The sequence below is a fragment of the Erpetoichthys calabaricus genome, chromosome 14 (genome assembly GCF_900747795.2).
Source record: "Erpetoichthys calabaricus chromosome 14, fErpCal1.3, whole genome shotgun sequence".
Classification (NCBI taxonomy): Eukaryota; Metazoa; Chordata; class Cladistia; order Polypteriformes; family Polypteridae; genus Erpetoichthys; species Erpetoichthys calabaricus.
The window spans coordinates 79254527-79279062 of NC_041407.2; the positions used below are offsets into that span (position 1 = coordinate 79254527).

The following is a 24536-nucleotide window of genomic DNA, read 5'->3' on the forward strand; positions in this document are numbered from 1 at the left end:
GAATTGTGGGGTAGAGGGGTCCTTTCATTGGATTGGCTGGCCCAGCGCAGTTTCAGCTGTGGAATGGCCAAATGGGGGAGGCAGCTTGATGGCTGAGGTCTCCAGGACTCTAAACAAATCCAAATCATATTATGTGATATCATCTACTGTTAAATTCTGCTCCATACTTGTAAAATGTTTATTTTTATACTGTATTGAGGATTTGTTCTGTTCTGTTGTATTGTATTGACCCCCTTCTTTTTCACACCCACTGCACGCCCAACCTACCTTGAAAGGGGTCTCTTTTTAAACTGCCTTTCCCAAGGTTTCTTCCATTTTTTCCCTACAAGGGTTTTTTGGGAGTTTTTTTCCTTGTCTTCTTAGAGAGTCAAGGCTGGGGGGCTGTCAAGAGGCAGGGCCTGTTAAAGCCCGTTGCGGCACTTCTTGTGTGATTTTGGGCTATACAAAAATAAATTGTATTGTATTTTATTGTATTGTAGATACTTTTTCTTAGGATCACACAGTGAATGAGAAGCAAGAACTGAACTGGTAACCTTGTTTTTGGTCCATGGCATGAAAGCACAGTTGCATAGCGGACACACAGGCAAACTCCACACAGAAGGAGCACCATTCAGTATTTAATCTGAGGTCTGAGCGCTGCAAAGCAGAAGCTGGGAATTAATGCGTTGCTTACTAAATTGAAAATTAGAAAATAATATTACAATACACAGCTGTTCAGGCTATTACAGAACTTGGAACAAACAAGAGAAAGAGCTGAATAAGGAATTTGTTCAAAGAGTACTGATATCAGTTGGCCTGCCCCAAATATACTCTTGGCAGCCGTACAGCAAAGGTGATTTGACACTTTTGAGAATAATCACAATGCACGGTGCACCCGAGCAGATCGATTGTTGAATCCAGAAACTTAATACTGGGAAGTCCAGAAGTTGAAAACCCTAACCAGAGATGCTTATGTCCTTTCAGTAGCTATGCTGTTACTTTTTGTCTTACTTATCACAATAATTATTCTATTTTATTGTTATATTTAGTCATTTTTCTGATGACTATCACTTGATTTTGCTAGATATTACTGTACACAGCAGCTGATTAAAAGACTCTCCTCCTACCTTATCATCCATCAATGAATCCACTTAATCCAGGACAGGTTGGTGAATGCTGAAGCCTATTATGGCAGTATTGCTTATAAGGCTGGAACCAAACCTACACTATGAAATTTCAAAATATATAGCACACCCCCAAACCCAAACACGACCTCACAGACACAGTCCCAGGTTCAAATATACTTGTATAATACAAAGTGCCTTTTACAAGCTTCTTCATTCACAGCACAGAACAGTAACTAAAACCCTTTTTATTTTCTCTACTTGACTCCTCCCAGGCGATTGTTGTCCAACTCCTCTCCCAACTCCGATCCCCTGAAGACGACGAGGTGGCTTCTCTTATGCTGGACCAGGGAGTACTTTGGTGCCACAATGCTGCATGCTGGAAGCACTTCTGGGTCAAGCGGAAACTCCCCGAAGTAGGGACATCACTACCCTACATCTCCCCCTGGTGGCACCCAAGTACCCTAACAGGGCTGGCCACTCAGACTACAAGTCACAGCATGCCCTACACGTGTACCAATGGGAGCTCTTGCCAGGAGAATGCTGCCATCCACCGTATTGGGGAAATATATTACTCTGGGAAGCAGACATCATCTGTCCTTCGGCTATGGCTTCTCAATCAAGAAAGATATGAACAACTAACCTCACTGGAATGCCCGTCCATTAATTTTCTCTCATTATGGCTTCCCTCCATTCGAGGCAGGACGGCAGTCCATCTTTTATGGTACTCACATCCCATGTAATTTTCCTGGGAACAAAATAAGACCCTGAAGAAATGCCAGTCTACTTCCTGGCGCACTGAGGCACGCTTATAAATGTTGTTGCTATGTAGATTATTCACATGTCTTTGGGTTGAGAGAGAAAACTGATGTTCCTGAGTGAAATTAATGCAAACACAGCAGAATAAATTATTACCACATTAAAAGCAGCCTTGAGGGGAACAGTGTTCAAGCACTGTGAGGTATGTCTCAGTGCCACTTTTATTTGAAGCAAAACAGTTATATGGACAATGTTCACACTGTAACCATTACCCACCCCTTGGTTTGTGTGTTATTTTCATTCAAATCTGTTTCCCCTCTATTGTGTTCTACTGAAATATAGAAATGCCATTACCTGACTGATGAGAGCCATCTGTGCAGTGCCAGCTGACAGACAAAAGTTGTTGTGACACACTGCTCTTAGTTTTCGGACTACTTCAGCATCAAAGCTACACATTGTGGACAACCAACTCTGGTAAGATCAAGGCTCTTGGTTTTGTCCAAGTGCTGCTCAATGTCGGTGGTTAAGTGGGACTAGTAGGCCGTGGAGTGAGTTAGCTGTTCAAGGAGCTGTTGGGAATGCAGATGTGCTGTTCCTCATCAACTAAAATCTGACTACTTTAAGATGTTTTCTTAGCCCTTTATTTGTCAGGTAGTACTCTAGAGCTGATCAATGACTTCTTGATATAAGTAGTTATTAGTTGCCTATAGATATTCGACTCAAGTAGTGATAGTTATTGATATCCAGCTTAATCACTGACATTTGCTTTTTCCAGCTATGTCCTCCTCCCTCACACTCCGTATTCCTCTTACTTCTTCCCATCACCAAGTTAATTTTGGAGCAATAATAACTGATGATAGACTAACGGGTGGAATAAGCTGCCCACCTTCTTTCCTTCTGCACATCTTTTTAAAGAAACACCCCTGAAGACTCTCCTTTTCCACAAACACCTAATATGTTTATCGATGCATTTTCGATTTGGATCTCCATAATGGAATAAGGTAAAAATATGTTTTTCTATTTTGTATTGTGGTTCATTTGGCTGATGGCTGTTGCTATTGCCTAAAGCACCTTGGACTACTCACTTAAGTTCCTGTTTTCCTTTGTAATAAGGTGCTATATATGCGCCCGACCTGACACAGACTGACAACGGAGGCACGTTAAAATAAACCAAAAAGAATTTATTTTCCGTCTTCAGCTGGGGGTCCACGTCTTCCCCGTGTCCCTCAGCCACAGCACAGTCCCAAAACACCACAAGTCACAAACACAACTAAACTCTTCAAGTCCTCCACTCCTCTTTGGCAGCTTTGTGTCCCTCCTCCCGACTCAGGCTCCCGGAGTGGTGGCTGGTGGCTCCTTTTATAGCTCACCCGGAAGTGCTTCAGGTGCTTGACCTCCTGCTTCCGATTGCACCTCCGGGTGTGGCTGAATTATGGCCCAGACGGGCCCAGGAACCCCTGCAGCGCCTCCTGGTGGCCACTCCGGATCGCAACAGGGCTGTGGAGAACTCCATCTTCCATGGAGCCCTGCGGGTATCTGAGGCACCAGAGTCATCCAGGGGGGTTGCCACCAAGTGGTCTGGAGGAGGTACTGTGCAGCCCAAGCTTGCTCTCCTGGAAAATATACAGAATGGGCATCCCGGCGGGGGTCCGTCACACCTTCTTACTTTTACTCATTTTTTTTGCTTGCTTTGTGGCACTTGTAGCTCTTCTCATCCGAACATATGGCTACTCCACTACATTTCACCCCTTGTAAGCTGCTCTGCATAACAGTCTGTGCTAAATGAAAAAACGTATTACATGATTTCCTCCCATTGCAATTGGCTTTGAGGATGGAACATTCATTTGTGTTTTTTTTTGAAGCACCGACTGTGACTGAAGAGAACAATAGCTTCACTCTATTTTATAGAGCATAAGCAACAAAACCGGGATGAAACTGTCAACGTGCTGTTTCTCAGACTTGTAGTTCATGGTTTGATCTGCTGTTCAGTGCTCGACTTGTAAGGGCTTGTAAATTTTGGCATTAACGCACATTAATCTGAATCAACCTCTCTGGGATTGCTTGAGCCAACTGAAATTTGGTGAAAGACAGAATTTGTTTTGAGATCCAGGATTCTCTAATCCAGTGTTTCCCAAACTCGGTCCTGGGGACCCCCTGTGGCTGTAGGCTTTTGTTCCAACCAGATTCTCTTTTTAATTGGACTCCTGGGCTAATTAAGTGAACTGATATTTCCCAAGTTCTGTGTTTAGGGAACAATATAGAAATTAGAAAACTAAGTTTGCTAAAAAAAAAAAAAAAATTCAAATGTACCAAGCAGTTATATAGGAATAATGTATTTTTTTCTTTTTAACAGTATTTTCATCTTGATTTTCATTCTACTTTTCTAGGTCTTCTAATTGTTTAATTAATCCATTATTTACTCATTAGTGGGTCAATTGCTAAAGTACTTGCAGCCTTTGATTATTTAGTGTTGTTTGCCTGCGTGTCTGCTCTGCTCATTTTAAATTGTCATTATTAAGATACAACAAAGGGGGAAAAACTGCACAGAGAAAGGGCAAAGTATAATGAAATCAACAAAAGAGAGTTAAGCATTTAAATTTATAGCAAAAGCAGAAATATTTCTAAATGTCTTATAAATGTAAAAATCATGCTGCTGTACTTTTCTGAATGTCGAATAAAAGAAAAAAAATACCAGCTAATTAAATAAGATCAGTGCTATCAGGTGTTGTTACTGATTAGGAATCCGGTTGGAACAAAAACCTGCAGCCACAGGGGGTCCCCAGGACCGAGTTTGGGAAACACTGCTCTAATCTATCTTTCTGGAACAGAACCCTGTAACTCACAACTCTCCTGGCCCTGTCTGAGCGAGAGTGGCCATTGGAGAGTGTTGCATGCAACCTTGTGTCTGCTTCTGTATCAGCTTCTCATGACCTTGAGCTGAAAAATAGGTGGAAAAATGATGATTTTAGAGTTAGAAAGTGTTCAAGAAGCCGATTGCAATAAAATAATTAGTTCAGTAAAAGTCCGACATTAAACTTAACCTGCAGTCTGAGTGAGCTTCATTCCGCAACCTATAACAGAAATGCATTTTAAACAAATGTAGATGTTTGTATGCAAGCAAGTGCTTATAAAATACCCTTGACATTGTTCAAGCACAGCATTAGGAGTCTTTAATCCTTTATCACTAAGGGAGTAGAATGTGCATAGAGGTACGGGAATACTAAGATTATGTACACAAGCAGCCCTATCACCTGATAAGATTATTATAGCAGTGCTGATTGGATTGATGCCGTTAAATAGCACTTTGTTATCAGTGTACATATGTGTGTTTGCTAGATTGTTACATAGTAGACAGAAATCATGTAAAATTAATCAGAGACAGGCCACTAGAAATGGGTAATGGCTGCTGAGAAATAAAACTTAAATATCTAGTGTATCGGCCATTTATATACAGTACAAACACTCACCTATGTAAAGTACACATTACACATTCTTCAGTCCATGTTGTAAAGGAGCTTAGTTGAACATTGGGGTGGAATGCTCAAAGCATATCCCACAAAACTGTGGATGGGATAGCAATTCACTGCAATTCAAATATACAAACCCACAATGGGATTATTCAGAGTCTTCAGTTATCCCAATGTACATTTTTGAGATGTGTAAAAAAAAACAAAATCCCAGGAGAAAACCTAAAGATAGTGTGCAGACTCTTCACAGAATCACATTTTGGGTGTCTAGAAGTGTGAGGCAACAAGGCCTCAAATTTATCAGGTCCATCCATCAATTCATCCATCCAGCCTAATTAATCCATTTCATTATTGTGCAAGGTAATGCTTAGCCACTGGACAAAAGTCGAGAGCCGACCCTGGATGAGGTAACAGTCTATGGTGGGATAGACATTTACTCACACCATCATCATCACTAATGCAAGCCCATATTAGCCAGCCTTGTAATAGTAAAATATGGAATACCAACAGAAAAATTCAAACAGACATGGGGAGGGATAGGCAAAATACAATATGGAGGAGAGACTTGGATGCTAAGGAAAGCAAATATTGGAACCATGTGAAAATTCATTTCAGAGAAGAGTTGATAGAATAAGCTGGACGGAAGAAGGGAGTAACGAGGGAGTATTAAGAAGAGTCAGAGAGGAAAGGACATTGATTAGAACAACTCGAATAAGACAGACGAGATGGTTCTGACATGTACTTAAATTGATGCTACATCACACAATTTCTAGTCATTCAGGGGTTGTCCAACTTGATGCCATAGTTCCTGATCTCTTCGCCTGAGCATATCAATAAAAACTGCAGAGTATGTTAAATTAGATGACTGCATGAGGACCTTTCAGCCCAATTACAAATGTCCCTTGTACCACACACTTGCCTCTTTTTCTGACAGCCAATACCATGCTGCCTGACAGAGCAGGTGCCTGTTCAAAGGCTTTATAGGTATGGCAAGTTCAGCCATCTCAGCTCCTTTTTATGTTGTGGTATGTAAAACATGAGGCATCCACATGTATAAAACATCCACAGTCCTTCTTCTTCATCGCTTTAATATATGCGTTGTACTCCTGGCTGAGCGCTTATTGGTCGTCAGCTTCCATGCATAAGTGTCTGCTCCTATGACTAAAGACAAAATCAGACCACTGGAAAAGTTGTAGACTGGCTGTACGGAGCCACTGGGCACGTCTGACTACACGACTGGATGTCATGCTGCCAATTCTTTAAGATAATGTAAATGAAGTCTGTGACTGAAGATCATGTAATGAGACAGAGCCTTTAGGTTTGACAGGCATAGGGGAAAACATCATGTGGAAGGCAGAGATGGAGGACAATGACCAACATCCCAGAGAATGAAACACACCAGAGTGTGAAGAAGAAGGTGCAAGACAGTGTAGCAGGGCTACATAGTTATAGTGTTGTCAAATGTTAGTACTACGTGCGTCTTGTTTCCATCGTCCCGTTTGCTGTTTATGTGTGTGTCAGTGAATGCCATCCCGATGGAAGGAGACCGCAGCCCCAAACCTGGAAAACACCTGTTCACTATCAATTAATTACATCCGTCACAGGACTATTTAAGCAATCAGGAGGGAATAGCCAGGAGAGAAAGGAGAGGAGAAAGAAAGAGACCATTTTTTCACAGCCACGGATCAACTTACCTGCTGTTTTTTCACATCACGCTTTAACAATAGTTTGTTCTTCATTCCGCCGGACTGTCTTCCATCCCTCATCCCTCATCTCATCTGGGGTCAGATTGTCATCCACCACGTGCCGAGGAATCATGGTGAGGTTGCTCCAATTGCCAGGAAAATCAAACAACTCACTTTTCTCTAGTTCAGTCATCCGTATTCCGTATTCGTTTTTACAACCGGACTCTAATTCACGATCAGACATTCCATATATCATTCATTGTTGTTATTCGTTGTTTGTTATATGTTACAGGGGCAAGGGAGGGTTTGTTGTATTTATATATGGTGGTGTCTCGTTGTTGCTGTGGTGGAGGGATATTTATATATGTATATATTTCTATTTTGCATTTGTCTTGTTGTTTCATTTAATACAATTAATCAGTTTAATTTTACATACCTGCTTTTCTGTTGTGCTTATACTTATACCGTCGATTGTGGGGAAAAGTTTAATTTGTTAGAGGTACGGCTTGATAGTTAGATTCAAACTCAGTAAATTATCCAGGCCACAGGTCTTGGAGGTGTAGCTGCCGGCTGGGTAAGGGGTCGGCAGTTACAACAGGAAAGGTTGGAGTTGATATTCCATGACAGGGACCTGCCTACAGGTAAAAAAACTAATGAAAATGAAGTTGAAGATGGATGTATCTGTGTGCATCAGAGGAGCCTGGGGCTCAACCCAGGGTCAGTTCTAACTTTTCACCAACTGCTAGCAGGAAAGGCTTTGTACCCTTCCACCCTGAACTGGATTAATTGGATTTGAGATACTGTATATACTCGGGTTTAAGTTCTTCCATGGATAAGTCGTATAATTTCCGGTATTTTAAAATGTCGGTCATATAAGTCGAATGCACACAACTCACGCTATTGGTACAAGAGATTATGGTATGCTAATGCTCACCTTAGAGAGTAACCATGGAGCACACTGCCTTTTTTCCTATGTATCGTGCCTATGTGACCACACGGTAATACCCAAACTATTCCGAAGCGACATTTGCACTGTTTTGTGTTTTTTGTACCTCACACCCTCATACACCTTTATCGTAAGACCATCCCTCATCTACGATGGAGCATTCAATCAGAAGAAAATATGAAGCTGGTCTTAACTTAAACGTCGTTGACATGGCGAAAGAAATCGGTAACTGCGCTGCTGCATCAAAATTCAATGCGTCTGAGAAACTGCTGTGAGATTGGAGGAAGCAAGAAGATGTAAAAAAAAAAAAAAAATTTTGATCACCTCTTGGCTTGACTACTGTAATTCCCTGTGTATAGGGCTGTCCTGTTCCACATTTTCTGGTCTTCAAATGATTCAGAATGCAGCTGCTAAACTTTTAACTGTAACAATGAAAAGACAGCATGTCACTCCTGCTTTAGCTCTTTTGCACTGGTTGCCTGTGAAATACAGAATTGATTTTAAAGTTTAGCCCCTCAGTACATTTCAGATCTGCTTCCAGTGTTGTGCTGAGGTGTCACCTGCTGCATTCGGGTCTCAATCCAAGTGGTCCGGCATGTGGTGGGTAAATGACGCTCATGCTCCCAAGCTCCCTTCCCACCTACTTCAGATTCAGCCCCCTGGTTAATAAGGTCATCCTCACAACAGCTCCTCATTCACATCTCAAAACTAAACGCGACTGGGCTTTCTCTGTAGCTGCACCCCGACTTTGGAATAGTCTGCCGCTCAACATTAAGTCCTGCCATACTACTGATGAGTTTAAATTTAAATTAAAGGCCCACCTTTATCCTCTTGCTTTCATTTCAGTTTGAGGTTCTCCTAGGGCTTTTGTGAGTCCACTAATATGTTAGTTTTAATTTCATTTTAATAACTCGTACCCTCTTCTTTTTAATCTATTACATTTAGTTTAATTTTAATTTTCTTACTTCTTGTATGTATATGTTTTCAGGGTATTATTTATATATTTTATTTTCTAATGTGATTTTATTTATGCATTTTTTTGCTATGTATGTAGTACTTGTTATTTAATTCTTTTTAACTAGAAAGCACTTTGGGTCAACTCCTGTTGTTTTTAAATGTGCTATTGTATATAAATAAACAATTTGATTTGACTTGACATGTGTTCTTGTACGAACCCTGAAACATGCAGACAAGTTGGCCGGACCTCTGCCTGGTAAGAAATGTTTCAGTTTCACAGCACAACCGAATCCTGCAGCTAGCAATGTTGAACATAACTGGGTGTGTGTCTAACATTTAACAAAATTCTGTAATTAGAAAAACCAAAAAGAACAGTGGGGCAACTGGACAGGTCTAATGCACTCATATCGGCACTTTAACGTGACTAGTGTGACGAGCAAATATCACTGCCAGTATAATGGAGTCGTTCTTCTTTCTTGAGTTTTGTTCAAAACACGCAAATAAACTTTCTTGGCAGACAGAAAAGGGAGTTCTTGCAAGGCGTTTTTCCTTTCGGTGAACTTGGAGCATTTGTTTCTCACATGTTGCATGAGATGATAAACACGCTTATCAGTGGAGGATTAGTTTGCAGTTCAGTTTCTATGGTTTCACATCTTTCCATGATAATGTGCTCTATAATAGCTGAAAAGCACCGATTCATTTTCTTACTGTTCAAATACTGAGCCGGCCAGCAGACATTCAGGGCAGACCTCCGACCAAGATGAGGCAAGCATTGGTGGCTTTTCTAATCATGCTGGTTTGCACAAGGACGCTTGTGGTATGTACTATACATGTAATTACTTTTATACTCAAAAAAAAAACTAGACATTTTAAAACTGAAATTAGATAAGTCAGTTAGTGGAAATGGATAAAATGTTACTATATTGAAAAACAATCACGTTTCATACCTCTGTCACAACGCACTCAGATTATTCACATTTACGAACTACAGGTGGGCTGGCAAAAGCACAAAATGAGAGCTATGGGTGGTCTGCCTTTACGGAAAACAAATAGCGAGCTTGACAGCACAATAGGAGAGTGAGGCATTGGTGGGCATACAGTAAGTGTAATGGCACATTTATTTGGATGGTTTTCCAAGAATTAGAAACTTATTTATTATAAAGCATTAGCTACTGATAACAATGGGTAAAAACATAGAATATTAGCATAAAATTGGGGTGGGGATGTGTTCAGATAGATAGATAAGGCACTATATAATAGATTTTTTTAAATAGATAGTAAAATTACAACAGCCAAAAAAAAAACAAATCCAAAAGAAAGATTTCAGTAATTGCATTAAGCAAACACTTTGAAATAAATTAACTGAAATTTTGATTTTTCATGTAAACACATTTCTTAATTTTATCTAAAAGGCTTGCATTCTATTCCCATTCTGCATATCCAGTGAATTCAATTAAATCGAGTAACCTCACAACTGAATCAATTTTACATTATTTAACTTCTTACTGCTTCACATTCATGACGGATTAAAAAAATAAAATGTAAAGGAAAATGTTTTCTATTATTAAGCCGTCTTTTATTGTTAAATTGATTTCATGGCTCCTGCTGCTTAGCTGAAGCTGTGCAGTTCAATATTAGAATGGAGCGGAGATTCCCTGATGGGCTTCTGTTTGCTTTCTGGGCCTGTGAAGTCACCGTTCATGTAGAGAAGACTCTCGTCTGGTGTGACAAAGCCGCACACTGAGCACACAGGCTGAGTGCTTTTAGATCTCATTTAATTTATGAGTCATGAGGGCCAGAACCAGTACCGCCATTTCATGTTTCCATGTGGCACCTATGAACGTTTATCTATCAACATTTTTTGCAATCATTTTTACGGAATTCAATAACTTTGAGAAGTGAAACAATTACAACTCATTACAACACAAAAGAGAATCCTTAAACTCAGCTTTGCAAAGGGAGGAGAAGAGTAAGAGAAAAAATGAAATAAAGAAGATTCCAGGACAGGAATGAGAGAGTGTGGCAGTCGCACTGCTGGGCCTGAAATTAAAAAGACTGAAAAGATGGAAATTTCAAACAAGCAGCATGCAACGGCCAGGTAGCACATGGCCACGTATTGATGCTTATACCTATGAATCTGTGCCACAAAGTTTAAACCAGGCCCAGAATATAGAAACAGAACTACAAGACATTAGAAGAAAGAGACTTGAAGGACCCTGAGCAGGACGCCAGTCTCTATTAATGTTTTGATTTCAAAATAGATGGTGGTTTGGGATTCCATCTATTAGGGCTAGCATGTGTGATAATGCCATCTTGGTCAAGGAACATTTTTGCCGGCCCCATATACTTTTCTAAGAGTGAGGCGACACCCTTAATTGTCTTAATCAATACACAATTCATATGGCAATACAGCTGTTATGATGCAATAGTTAAATGATACATTGTGTCCTCAGAACAAAATATGAAACAAACTAAACTTTATGGAGAAAAAATGTGTAAAAATGAAAAGTTACCATTAAAAGAATGAAACACAGAAAGTAAGTATTGTAAACAATAAAAATGGATGATACAAATATGAATGCGAAATAAAACTTGGCCTTTCACTCATCTTGCATGTGTCTCTAAATACCCTGGCAAGCTAAAATGCGCCTGCTCTTTGTAACAAAACGCACGCATAGTGCAACATAAGGGACTTTCTGCAGACTATGGACTTGTAACTAACACACTAATAACATTCCAGAAATTAACACAATTTTATAAAATAACACAGTCGATATATACAGTACATGATACAAGTGAAAATCAGGAACACGAAGGTCAGTATCAAGCACTGACATGAAGCCTCGATACACACATACGTTGTTTCTGTTCTTGCAGTGAAGCACAGTGTTGAGAACTGCACTATACGATATTTCAAACGTTAAAATAAAAACATTTTGCAACGTTTTTATAGGAAATATACAAGTAAGGAGCAATGTTCCCTCTAAGCTGAGCGCGTGAGCGATCGCTCACACGAATTCAGAGCGTCGCTCATACTTCCCACACAATTGCTCATTCCGACGGCGTCGCTCGTACTTATCGCACGATCGCTCACTCCGACCGTCGGAGTTGGTGCTCATAAATTTTTGGCTTAAACAAAATGTCGCTCATAAACAATGTTTTTTGCTCACTATATGCTACTCCTTAGAGGAAACGTTGGTAAGGACGTGTGTGTAATTCTAAAGGTTCATACTTAGCTCTCATTTTTTGCTATTATTATTATTTTAAAATGCAAAAAAAAAAAAAATATGGTTACATAAAAATGTCACCATATTACCAAAGGGCCATCTGAGCTGACCATATATGCCAGCCCTGCTATCCATGCACTCCCACCCAAGAAGCCCACCTGATGTATCCATGTTTATTACCTGTAGTGCAGGATGGCCACACACATTTATATGCTGTCACCTGATAGACACGCCATTTACTGCCGAGGCCATGGAAAGGTCTCCACTCATTCTACATTGAACACAACCGGGTTGTCTCTGTTGGTGTCTTCAGGAAGCAGAGGGTGATGGTGCGATGAACCAAACTTGGTGAAGTTAAGCATGGTGTCCTACAGGGGTCAGTGCTGGGGCTGCTGCTATTTTTAATATATATATATATATATATATATATATATATATATATATAAAAGATTTGGATAGAAATATCAGTAACAAGCAGGTTAGGTTTGCAGATGATACCAAGCTAGGAGGATTGGCAGATAATCTCGGAACTGTTGAATCATCATAGTGGGACTTTGACAGCACACAATCTTGGGCAGATTTGTGGCAGATGAAATTTAATGTCAGTAAATGTAAAGTACTACACATAGGAAGTTAAAATGTAAAAACACAGAATGGAAGGTCTGAAAATCAAAAGTACAGCTTCTGAGAAGGATTTAGGAGTCATAATGGACTAGACACTATCAACCACCAGACAGGGTTCAGAAGCCATTAAGAAGGCTAACAGAATGTTAGATTATATAGCACCTTGATGTGTAGAGTACAAGTCCAAGGAGGTTCTGATGAAGCTTTATAACACACTGGTGAGGCCTCATCTGGAGTACTGTGTGCAGTTTTGGTCTTCAGGCTACAAAAAGGACATAGCAGCACTAGAAAAAGACCAGAGAAGAGCGACTAGGCTGAGTCTAGGGCTACAGGAAATGAATTATGAAGAAAAAATAAATGAGCTGAACATTCCCGTTTGAGCAAAAGGAGGTTAAGAGGTGACATGATTGAAGTGTTTAAAATTATGAAGGGAATTAGTACAGTGGATCGAGACTGTTATTTAAAAATAAGTTCATCAAGAACACGTGGACACAGTTGGAAACTTGTTAAGGGTAAATTTCTTACAAACATTAGGAAGTTTTTCTTTACACTTGGAATAAGCTACCAAATAGTGTTGTAGACAGTAGGACTATTACAGACCTTCATAATTTGACTTAATGTTATTTTGGAAATATTAAGTGGATAGCAATGGTGAGCTTGGTTGGGCTGAATGGCCTGTTCTCTTCCAAATGTTTCTAATGTTCTAAAGTCCACAATGAACTGTCTGGTCAAGCAAGTGTAGCATCACGACCACCTTATGTGAGACATCCATGTGACTTTAGTGTGTGGGATGCCCAGGATGACGATATACAGTATGTAAAGCTAAGACGAGCTCAATAGTTTTCACAGACAAGCACAGAAAATGGGCTGTTTTGTGAGTGATTTAAAGAATTTCTGGAAAGTTAGTATATACTGTACCCAAAATAGGGAGCTACTCTCAAGATGTCTACCAGTTTTGTACTGGATGTGGCTATGCACGATAATATTTGAAGTAAGCAATGGGAATGATGTGCCAGTGAAGGAGCAACAAAGCAGACGGCACACGACCACAGTCCAGTAGAAGCCGGACTGACCTGGAGCACTGCAGGCTTTGAGTGCAAAGCAAGCTAATGTTGGCATTGTCTTTCCCATTAGCACGTTCATTTCATAGACAGACATTAGAAGTGGGGTGTTGAAGGTATGAGGAGAGGGTGCTGAATCTTCATTTAAACATGAATAGCAGTGGTGAGGGGCAGAGTGCTAATTTTATAACAACAGAAGTCAGTTATTGCTGTTGTGGCCCTAATTGCTCAAGCCACAGTTCTACATTTCATTGTAGTTTCCACCCCACACACCGAATGGCTTTTTTTAGTCTAAAACATATGCATTCATTGTTCTTAATGGTCCCTTAATATCAATAAGATGTGAATTAGAAAGGAACCAGTAAGCCATCCATTTAATGTGTTTCAATGTACACCTCTGTGTATACATCATGAGTTACCTGGTTTGATAAAATATTTGGAAAAAAACTGAAGAGAAAAAAGTGAAAGATCTAAAATTATGAAATCCGCATTTGGATGACAGCCTTGGAAAGGAAAAAAATCTATGATATATGATGACGTGTCACGACAGTATGAAAACACCTCAATATGTAAAATTAAATAAGACCCGGTATTGGCAAAGATTGGTGTCTAATTAAACAATCGGGAAGGAACAAAAACCAGCAGCCACAGCAGCCTACCAGGACTGACTTAGCAGACGCCTACCCTAAACGCAAGTTTGAAAAGATAAATTAAAAAGTGTGACCTATGTAAATATGTGGACATGTAAAATGTTTTTTTTTTTTATGTAAGTGTCCTTTTTTAGTCATTTCCTTAAACAATAAGCACATATACTGCACATCTAGATGTTTGCTCATGCTACTTGGGTCTATTTCATGCTTTATTCTTAATTCACTATGCCCATTACTTCCAATTCCAAGGGAGCCACAGTGGCTGCAGGTCTTGTTGGAGCCCACCTGCTTCCTTAGAAGCCAATTTCCACCAATTACAGCACTTTTTTAAATTTATGGCTACCTAATGCTTAATTTCTACCATGTCATATCTTACCTATTTCCATGAATATCATCAAAATGATTTGTGGCCCGGGGAAAAGGATGCTAGGGATAGAGCTGCCAGGGAAGAGGAATAGAGGAAGGCCTACCTACCTATCTATCTAGCTAGCTAGCTACCCATCCATCCATAAATGTGGAAATATGCAATGAAAAGATAACATACCTACTTCTATTTCTGTTCAAATTTACTTTTGTAAAGAGGCATTTGCTTTTCTTCCAACTGTACAGGCTGCTGTGAATGATGCAAAGGAAAACAGTACTACAGTAAAATCCTCCACTACCTCCGAAGGACTCAGAAGTGAAATGAAACCAGATATAACAGCCCGAACTGAGAGAAAAATGACAAATGAAAACAATAAGGTGTCTTCTGAGAAATTGACTTCTGGGGAAATTACTCCTTCACACTCAACTGAAACAACTGGAGGAAATGCACAAAGGGAAACAACAACCCACAAGGCCACTGAAACGACAACAACAACTGAAAACAAAATCATTGCCACAAATCACTCTCACACAACTGAGAAAACAGCCACCACGCACTTGGCAAATCCCACTTCTAAAACAACTGGGGAGAAAACAACAAAGGAAACTGCAACCCACAAGGCATCTGAAACAACAGCACATGAAAACAAACCCGTTGTTACAAATCACACTACTACTACGGAGAAATCCACCACTCTTGAGAAAACAGCCACCACACACTTGGTAAAACCCACTTCTCACATGACTGGAGAGACAACAACAAAGGAAACAACCACCCACAAGCCCACCGAAACAACAGTGACTGAAAACAAACACACTACTACCACTGGTACTGAGAAACCCACCACTCTTGACAAAACAGCCACCACACACTTGGTAAAATCCACTTCTAAGGAGAGAACAACTCACAAGGCTAATGAAACAACAACTACAACTAAAAACAAACCCACTACTACAAAAGAACACACAACCACTGTTCACAAAATTACCACCACTCAGAAAACAACCTTTACACCTCCGACAAATGGAGACAAGACGACAAAAGAGTCAACAACAAAAACTGAAACCAATAGTGATAAAATCACCAGCTCTTCTAAAACAACTCTGAAAAACTTGACAGAATCCACCTCTAAGACAAGTGAAGGGACGGCGACAACCAAGAATAAAGAATCTCTCACAACCACCCACAGTGGAAACAACAACCCAGTCATGTCGTCAAAGTTCATCCTGCTAGGAGCCTTAGTTTTCATCTTCTCCAGTCACTTGCTCTTATAAAGTCAGGGAGAAGCACAAAGAACTTATTTGTTATTTCAATGATGAGCTTGCATTTGGTTACCAGACCAGAACTGAAAATCCGTCCTGTGACTTATCTGTCCACTCCTGTTGAGAAGAGCCTGAGAGTATCAAATCCAATCTCCATCATGTATCTGTCATGATCTGTCAGTTAGAGGTAGTTGCTCATTTTTGGAGACAAACCTCACAAACCTGATTAGTCAAAAAACTGGAACTTTTAATTCTATAGATGTATGAAGGCTCTCTGCAAAACACATTTAATCAAATTTTCTTGCCTTTGTTAATGAGATGATCATAAACTAAATCTTAAAAACTCCTGTTACTGAATGTTTACATTTGCACCTCTTCATTCTATTTATTAATAATACTGCAGAGCTCAACCTGCTCTTCTACGGCCCTGACATGTCTGTCGCATGGGCTTTTCAAACTTACCCGTCTAGCAAAGGTGCAGACATTTATGTCCAAAGGCTCTTCCATCTGATTTCTTTGCTTTTTAATATAATGCAATCAAGAATTAATGACTGTGGAAGCTAAATTAATTATAAGGAAGCCAAATACAAATTAACAAGTGTGATTAAATTACTGGTACACAATTGACATGCACTGCTCTTTTAGCAGATACAACTACTTAAGGCACATGTTGCTCTTTTAATATTGTTTAATATATTAAAATAAATGACCACCTGTTATGGTGTCTGTGTCTATGTTTGATCAACAACACGATTCTTGACAATAATTATTCCTTTCTCAACCTGTCTATTTGAATAAAGAGAAAAAAAAGAAAAAACAAAACACTTGTAATGACAAAATGACAATAAATGGCTTAATGTTTGCTTATTCTTTTGAACTTTATTAAGAAAATAAGCATGTAAAAAAAATATAAACCATCAACGGAAGCAAAAGGAATCACATTTTGACACACTGGATCGTCCATTTTATGGAAAGTAAAGTTTTAAGGCAGTGACCTTTCTAGTGGTTTATTAGAAGAGTTTGAACTCAGCGTGTATTCAAGGAACAGAAAAACCCCAAGAAGTTCATCACCATGCAGTTCAGAGCTTCTGTACGTTTATGTTTTTTATATATATATATATATATATATATATATATATATATATATATATATATATATATATATATATACTGTATATATACATATATATATATATATATATATATACAGTATAATATATATATATATATATATATATATATACATACATACACACACTCACACATAGATAGATAGATAGATAGATAGATAGATAGATAGATAGATAGATAGATAGATAGATAGATAGATAGATAGATAGAGTATATACAATCACACACACACACAGAGTATTTGTCTGCATGTATGTATGTGTGTTGTATGTATGTATATATATATATACATTGTGGCGAGCGGCTGGGGGTGGTACCCAGCTGGGACGCACGGAAGGACCGAAGGAGGGATTATACCTCCTCCGGTCCACGAGGGGGCGACCGCCTTGGTGGCTATGGGGATCACGGGAAAGGAGCATGGAAGCTCAACCCTATAGAGGCCCGTGGTCACCGCCAGGGGGCTCCCAAATGCCAGGAGAGCCGTGGTCCTCAGTGCTGGGGGGACGAAGACCAGGGACACCCGGTGTGCTTCCGGGTGCACAGCCAGCACTTCACACCAGGGAGTGCTGGCAGAAGTTCATTGGGAGGCACCTGGAGCATGTCCGGGTGAAGATAAAAGGGGCCACCTCCCTCCATTCGATGGCTGGAGTCAGGTGGAAGAGGACAGAGCTCGGTGGAGAGGAGTGGAGGTGGCCAGGAGAAGAGAGGCTTTGTAAAGAGGCCTGGACTAAGGGTGATTGGTGCTGAGGCACTGGGTTGTGCGTGCTTCACTTTATGTAAATAATGAATAAAGATGTGTTGATGTTTGAATCTTCGGTGTCCGCCTGTCTGTGTCCAGACCAGCTCCCACAATATATATATATATATATATATATATATATATATATATATATATATATATATATATATATATATATATAAAGCATTGGGCAACACCATTACATAGACACATATACAGTATATACAACAATATATAATGAGATGACTGGTTTATCAATAATTTCTATAATTTTATATTAACTCATTAATAGGATTGCAAAAGCTGCCAAAAAGTACAACTTAAATATTGCCATTTGGAAAAATATGAACTTAAATAAAATGTATGCTGTGTAGTTGCCTATGGTCTGGCCATGCACTACAAGAGGCGATTATTTATGACCACAGCACTTATTGACATATATTTACATTTTACACTTCCTTTTTTGATTATCTCTTATCGGTGTTAATCCATTTATATTGCCTATAAAGATTATTCGCTTGTTTCAATATTTTCTTTTTTTTTTGTGTTACAATATGGGCTCTGTGGAGTACATGAAGTGTACATTTTTTTTGCCATTATTAAACATGAAAAACTAATGTCAAAGCAAAGACAAAATTCTCTGCATCCTTCAAAATGAATTATTGCAAAAACAAGTGTCAAATTCTTTAACTTGTCATGTTGTTTGCTACTGTTGGTTACTCCCAAAGAAGCAGCTGGTTGTCTGTGCAACTTTCAATTTCAGGTGTCAAGTCAAATAAACCTCCCTCAGAGTTGTCCAGCTCCAGACAAAAGTTACATCAGGAAGAGCATTCAAAAAAAAAAAAGAATAATAAAATAATAAAAAAGAAACCATTGATGCCAATAGTAAACTTTCAAGTTTACTGCAAAGACATAGAGTCAGTGTGCCATGACTTTGATTCAGCCCATAACAGGACGAAGCCCTGAAGACTAAGCTGAAATGAGAATTAGAGTGTGGCACCCACTGGCGACGTGAAGCTCTCCCAGTATGAGGGTAAGCAAATGTCTTTTCCACGCAGAACTGGTGCCCGGTCTACGACTGGAGCCTAATATTGTAGGGATATTCACTGCTTGCCTTGACACGCTGCACTGGATAAATAAATTAGAAAACTGACGTGTGAAACATAACAAGGCCTTACGGAGTGTAATGAGACATGAAGCCAGCACGTATAAGCGTCACTACAAGCCATCATTTACAGCAGCAGCATTAAGAGTTTTGTCCACACACTCCATGAAATTCACAAAGAAAAAATCTTGGATTTTACTTATTAGCAAAGCACTAAGGACAGGACTTGAAGATGTGCTACTCATGTAAAGATGTATTATTTTCCTTTTCATTACATCATTTTTTTTTCTTATATTCACACATCTGCATCTTGCATTGTTTAATAAACAATAACTTTGGGCTTCCAAAACTGAATGGAACAACACAGCAGCTACAGCACAGAAATCCTAGATTGTCTTGACGCACTGGCACTGCAAGTCTTGACGACACACAACGACTACTTTTTCTTTTTTCTTTCCCTTAAAAGCAAAGTAGCAAAGTCTGCCAGCCATATTTACAATGATAAAGTCCTTTCGACCTTCCACTAAAATGGAGTTCATTTGAAATTTACTCTCTCTTTTAGGCACATTGTGATTCCTTGGGGATTTTTGAAGTTGTAGAATTTTTTCTGCCATTTTTTCTTCATTTAAATTAACTTAAAAATACTGTAGCAGCCTTTTGCAACACCATCTTGGTACTCACGGATGGCATCGTTTTGTGAGCATTTGGTTGTGTGTTGCCAAGTCACGATCACAAGTCAGGATCCATGATATCAGGGGTCAAACATATAAAGGTTGACGGAGATTTCCTGCTTGTCTGCAAAGAGCAGTGTTTAAACTTGGCTGGCTGATGGTTTGCTCCCAGTTTCTTTTTGACTGCGAGTTACTATTATTAGCTAGCAGATGCCTTTATCCAAGGTGGCTCACAAAGCATGTCAGTTGTTATCTTAGTGTTGGTATCTTTGTTTCGTTTCTGACTACACCTTTCTCCTGATCACTTTTAAAAATATTATTTGAGCTTCCTTGCCTCCTTGGAAAACTTTCAACTAAAATTTGTACATATAATCACATAAGAATAATCTGAATGTATTTTTAGTATCGTTATGCATGTGGCTTTTGTTTTCTAATTTTGGGGTGGGGGGGCACACTACATGGTAAAGTTCTACTAAACCAATTATCAGTGTATGCCACTGAAGTGCCCACCATACTCCACACTGCCACCCCACATAAATACATGCAGTAAATCACAACGTCAGGCCGCTTTTACTTCACTCTGGAGCATCCAGATATCTAAATGAAAGCTTTGTTTACTGTCAATACAAAAAAAAAAACTGCAACAAAGTATTCATAAAACAGTTAATTTATAAAAGCAAAATAAAAAAAATGATGTGCAGGGTTGGTTTGTTGTGACATTTTTCTGGATCTTGTAATGAAGCGATGTGTGACCGACCATTAATGTGCACTGTTTTCCTACTGTGTTATCCAAACATCAGAAATGCATTATCAAACAGCAGCATATGAAACTGGAAATGGATTCAAGAAGAAGATAAATAAAGTTTGCACAACTGCTTATCTGAAAAAAATTCTGCTATTGAGCAAAAAGCTGGTAAACGAAACTTAAGACACTCCTGTTTTCCGAGTCAGAATAACCATTAACTAATAAGCAAACGAAGAAAGGCGTGAGCAGCATGACATTTTAAACACCGAGTCAGCCCTGGAGACCTTTTGCCTTAAATTAATGAATCAGCCCACCTCATTACACATGATGGTGCTTAAGCTTTGCTCTAAATTGCTAAAAAGTTTTTATTTGGAAGTTAAAGTGCGTTTCGTGTTAATCACTCGAATAAGTCCCAATGAAATACATAGATACTGTCTGCAGTGCCCTGGTTTCTCCTTTCATAGGCTGTTGGCCCCCAGCTCTTCCCTTTTGGATAAGTTGTCCAAAATGTACTCTCTTCTTATTAACTGGTGAGAAGAGCACAAGAAATAAAATGGGATAACCACCTTTTTGCAATGCATTTTGTTGATATGTTTTTCAATTCTCATTGCAATTTTGGCCTTCTGTCTTATGCCCCGATACCTCTGTGTGAGTTTTAACTCATCTTATTCATATCTGTACACACACTCTGCCTCACGTTGATGCATTGTGGTGCTGTCCATCTCGCTAACCTAATACATTGCCGAGCTGCTCCCTTCCTTTCACTGCAGCATTTTAAAATTAAAAAAAAGGTGAGAAGGTTTTATAGGAACTGTAATGGCAAACCAAAATGCACGTACACATTGTATGAATCACGAGTTCACACTCACAAATACGTTGTAAGCAGGATCTCCTGTTTCATGGCTATATGCCTGACTTACTGAACTCTGGAAGTTCTCTCACATTTGGAGTTTATCAGCATCCCAAATAGAGCTGGTGTATCTAAACAAAGAGAAGAGTTAAAGGAAAAAAAAGACGGCACCCTTTGGCTGATCCAGAGCTGCGGAGTGACCCTCTTCACATTAACAATTCAGCCTGCTCAGTTTACTCTCAGTAAGGCTGACTTGACTGGAACCCACCAGTAACGCTGACTTTGATATTGGTGATTTGTGCTGATGTCATATGGACATGCGTTTCTTGGAAGTGTCAGTACTACTAGTTATAGTCCTTTAATTTTCATTTATGTGCACTGTGACTTACAGTAGGAGAAATGGTACAAAAACACATAAAGAACAGCTCAAATCAGGTTAAAAAATATACAGTTTATATATTTGAAGAATAGCAAGGAGGATAACCTTGGCAACTAAGAGCCATAGTAGCCGAATGTCTTCATATTAGCCAGTCTTCTACTTTATCACCTCCCTTTCTTAATTTGGCCAAAAGTAAAGAATCTCGGGGTCATTTTAGATTTCAAAGCTAAACTTCACATTGTACATTAAGCATATTATTAAAAATGCATTTGGTCACATAAGAAACATTGTTAGATTATTCATATCACTTTAACATGCTAAAAAGTTAATACATGCTTTGGTCTTTAGTTGTCTAGATTACTGCAATGTACTCCCTATCAGGATGACCAAAAAAAAGGTATAAGCAGCTGCAATTAGTCCAAAGGCAGCAAAAAAAAAAACAGAAATCTGAGCACATGTCCCCAGTCTTAGCATCACTACACTGGCAGCCAGTGTCCTTTAGGAGTGATTTTAAAAAATGTCTACAGTTATTGTAAACTAGCCTCGTTACCTGTAAAAGACAGGCTTGTAATAGAATAAACTGAAAAATATTTGATATCTCTAACCCTATAGCATGTGTATCTTTAGTGCCTCTCCTCATTACCTGTGTGTGTCTGACCCTCTCTTTTGCCTGGTGCTCCCTCTGCCCGGCGTGTTCCCATAAAACCTGCTTCTCAGACTCTTATTTCGAGTCAATTTGCTGGCCTCTTGTTCACTTTTATATTTCTTGTCTTTCTCTCAGTATGCCTCCTACACTTTTATTCTTCCTTGAGTGTCTCACACTTGTACTTTCTCTTTTAATCATGTCACCAAAGTCAAGCTGATCAATCACACCAAAGCCAAAATGACTAATCAGACTGCTCTGGGGGACAAAACACACACACACACACACACACAGACCGTACTGTTTTATTACATGGTAGATAACTTGCTGAAACATCTAAAACGTTTGTCAATTTTTTGACTACTTGTTCGCTGTATTCCTAATTGTAATCTTTGTTCCTTGTCTTGCTCAGTATTCCAAGAGTGAAGCATAAAAGAACTGATGATGCACTTTCTGTTTCTACGCACCAAAAATCTGGAATAATTTACCATTAAAGATATGTCGGGCCAGTACAGTTGGAAAAAAAAAAAAACAGTAAAAACCCACCTCTTTAATGTGGTTCTCAAGATCACTTAAGAAATTACTAGCATCACTAGCATTCCTTCATACTGAGGGAAGGAAGAAATTTGTTCTTTTCAATAAATACAATTCTATGTGCTGTTTTATAGGCTGTTCATTGATCACTACTTTTGTGCGTTTTCTTTTTATCCAGTGCTCTGTGGTGACACTACTGTATGTGCCACTGTCCCCAGGCAAGAATATCCCGTAATTGTGACACATTCATGGATTGTAGAATGCCTAGAGGGGTTTGGGTGGTCTTTTGTCCTTGGAACCCCTCAGGTTTATTTTTTCCAACATGCTGCCAAAAGGAGTTTTTATTTGTCTGCCCTCCCTAGCCATCTGACCATACTTTGTAATTAAGCTGGTCATTAAGACTCTGCTGTTTCAAACTGCTGCAGTTCCTTAGTTATCACTTTCTATTTGGAACTATGTTTTGTTATTAATATTGCACAGCACTTTGAGCTATTTCTATGCATGAATATGTGTCATTGAAATAAATATTCTTGTTATTTTCTTCTTTTAAATTTTTATTGTTTAGTCAGCTTTCAGGCTAGAAGTAGATTTGTCATGTGACTTACAGCATATATGATTGGTTATTGTGGCCAGCAGGCCCTAAGAAGGCTTTTGCGCTGCAATTTGCTTTACTCTTCATTCTTAAATTCTACTGACTCAACATCAGGAGGTGGACTCCATGTCCACATGCCCCAGATCACAGGAGGAGGCTCCTCAGGATTTCATTTTAAAGAATTCTAATTACAATTTGAGGTTTATACAGTAAATGGCAGTTTTTTAACTGCTTTACAGGGACACATTCCTATATTTTCTTTACAACTATATAACAAGTAGGTCAAAGTGGAAAGCAATCCACGTTCCTTATGATTTTAAGCAAAGCAAAATTGACACAGTAGGGTACTTTGACATTCACATGAAGAACGATAGATTGAGAAAAAAAGGAAGGAGCTGAATGACTAGATAGATAGATAGATAGATAGATAGATAGATAGATAGATAGATAGATAGATAGATAGATAGATAGATAGATAGATAGATAGATAGATAGATAGATAGATAGATAGATAGATAGATAGATAGATAGATGAGAATCACAAATAAAAGCAAAAAAACAGGTTCAGTGTAATCACAGGATGGCACTATGGCTTGCTTATGTTTTGGTTCACAGTGTGGCAGCCTTTAGTTACCAAACGTCTCCTTGTATTCATGAGGCTTTTGAGTCACATTATTTACAGTCTTTTTGCCACATGGTCAAAACAAAATAGAAGTTGCATTTTCATAAACTTGTCCAGCAAGTCAGAGACCTAAACAAGTAACGTAATCCCGTGCAGTCTTTGCTCCAGCTGCCAGTCTTCCATAAGATAAGGAGAATCCACTTCGTTATGGCTCACATATAAGGAGACTACAGTTAAATGATCTCCACGTCCCAAATCTGAGTAGGTCGCTCGTCAGAGGATGACCACATCACTATATGGTCCTTGTCATAGGTCTTGCCTCCTGGGGGAAATATTCACAGAGATTTGCGTTACTATCAAATGGCCCACGAAAGGAGTATGGTGAGAGAGCACTCAACACAACCTGCAGTATTTGGTTCT

The 24536-nt window shown here is 39.1% G+C and overlaps 2 protein-coding genes across 2 annotated transcripts in view; one reads left to right on the plus strand and one right to left on the minus strand.

Moving 5' to 3' along the window:
* Positions 1-9560: 9560 nt before the first annotated feature.
* On the plus strand, positions 9561-16822 carry LOC114665167 (salivary glue protein Sgs-3-like). The gene is made up of 2 exons (XM_051919098.1): positions 9561-9734; positions 15089-16822. Exons 1-2 carry the CDS (start codon positions 9678-9680, stop codon positions 16115-16117), a joined length of 1086 nt encoding a protein of 361 aa, XP_051775058.1. The 5' UTR covers positions 9561-9677; the 3' UTR covers positions 16118-16822.
* Positions 16823-21777: 4955 nt separating this feature from the next.
* Positions 21778-24536, minus strand: part of crybg2 (crystallin beta-gamma domain containing 2) — a 154413-nt gene continuing 151654 nt past the window's right edge. The window contains exon 22 of the mRNA XM_028820004.2: positions 21778-24438. Within this exon, the coding sequence (XP_028675837.2) occupies positions 24350-24438 (89 nt within the window). The 3' untranslated portion in view covers positions 21778-24349. The remainder of the gene's footprint in view (positions 24439-24536) is intronic.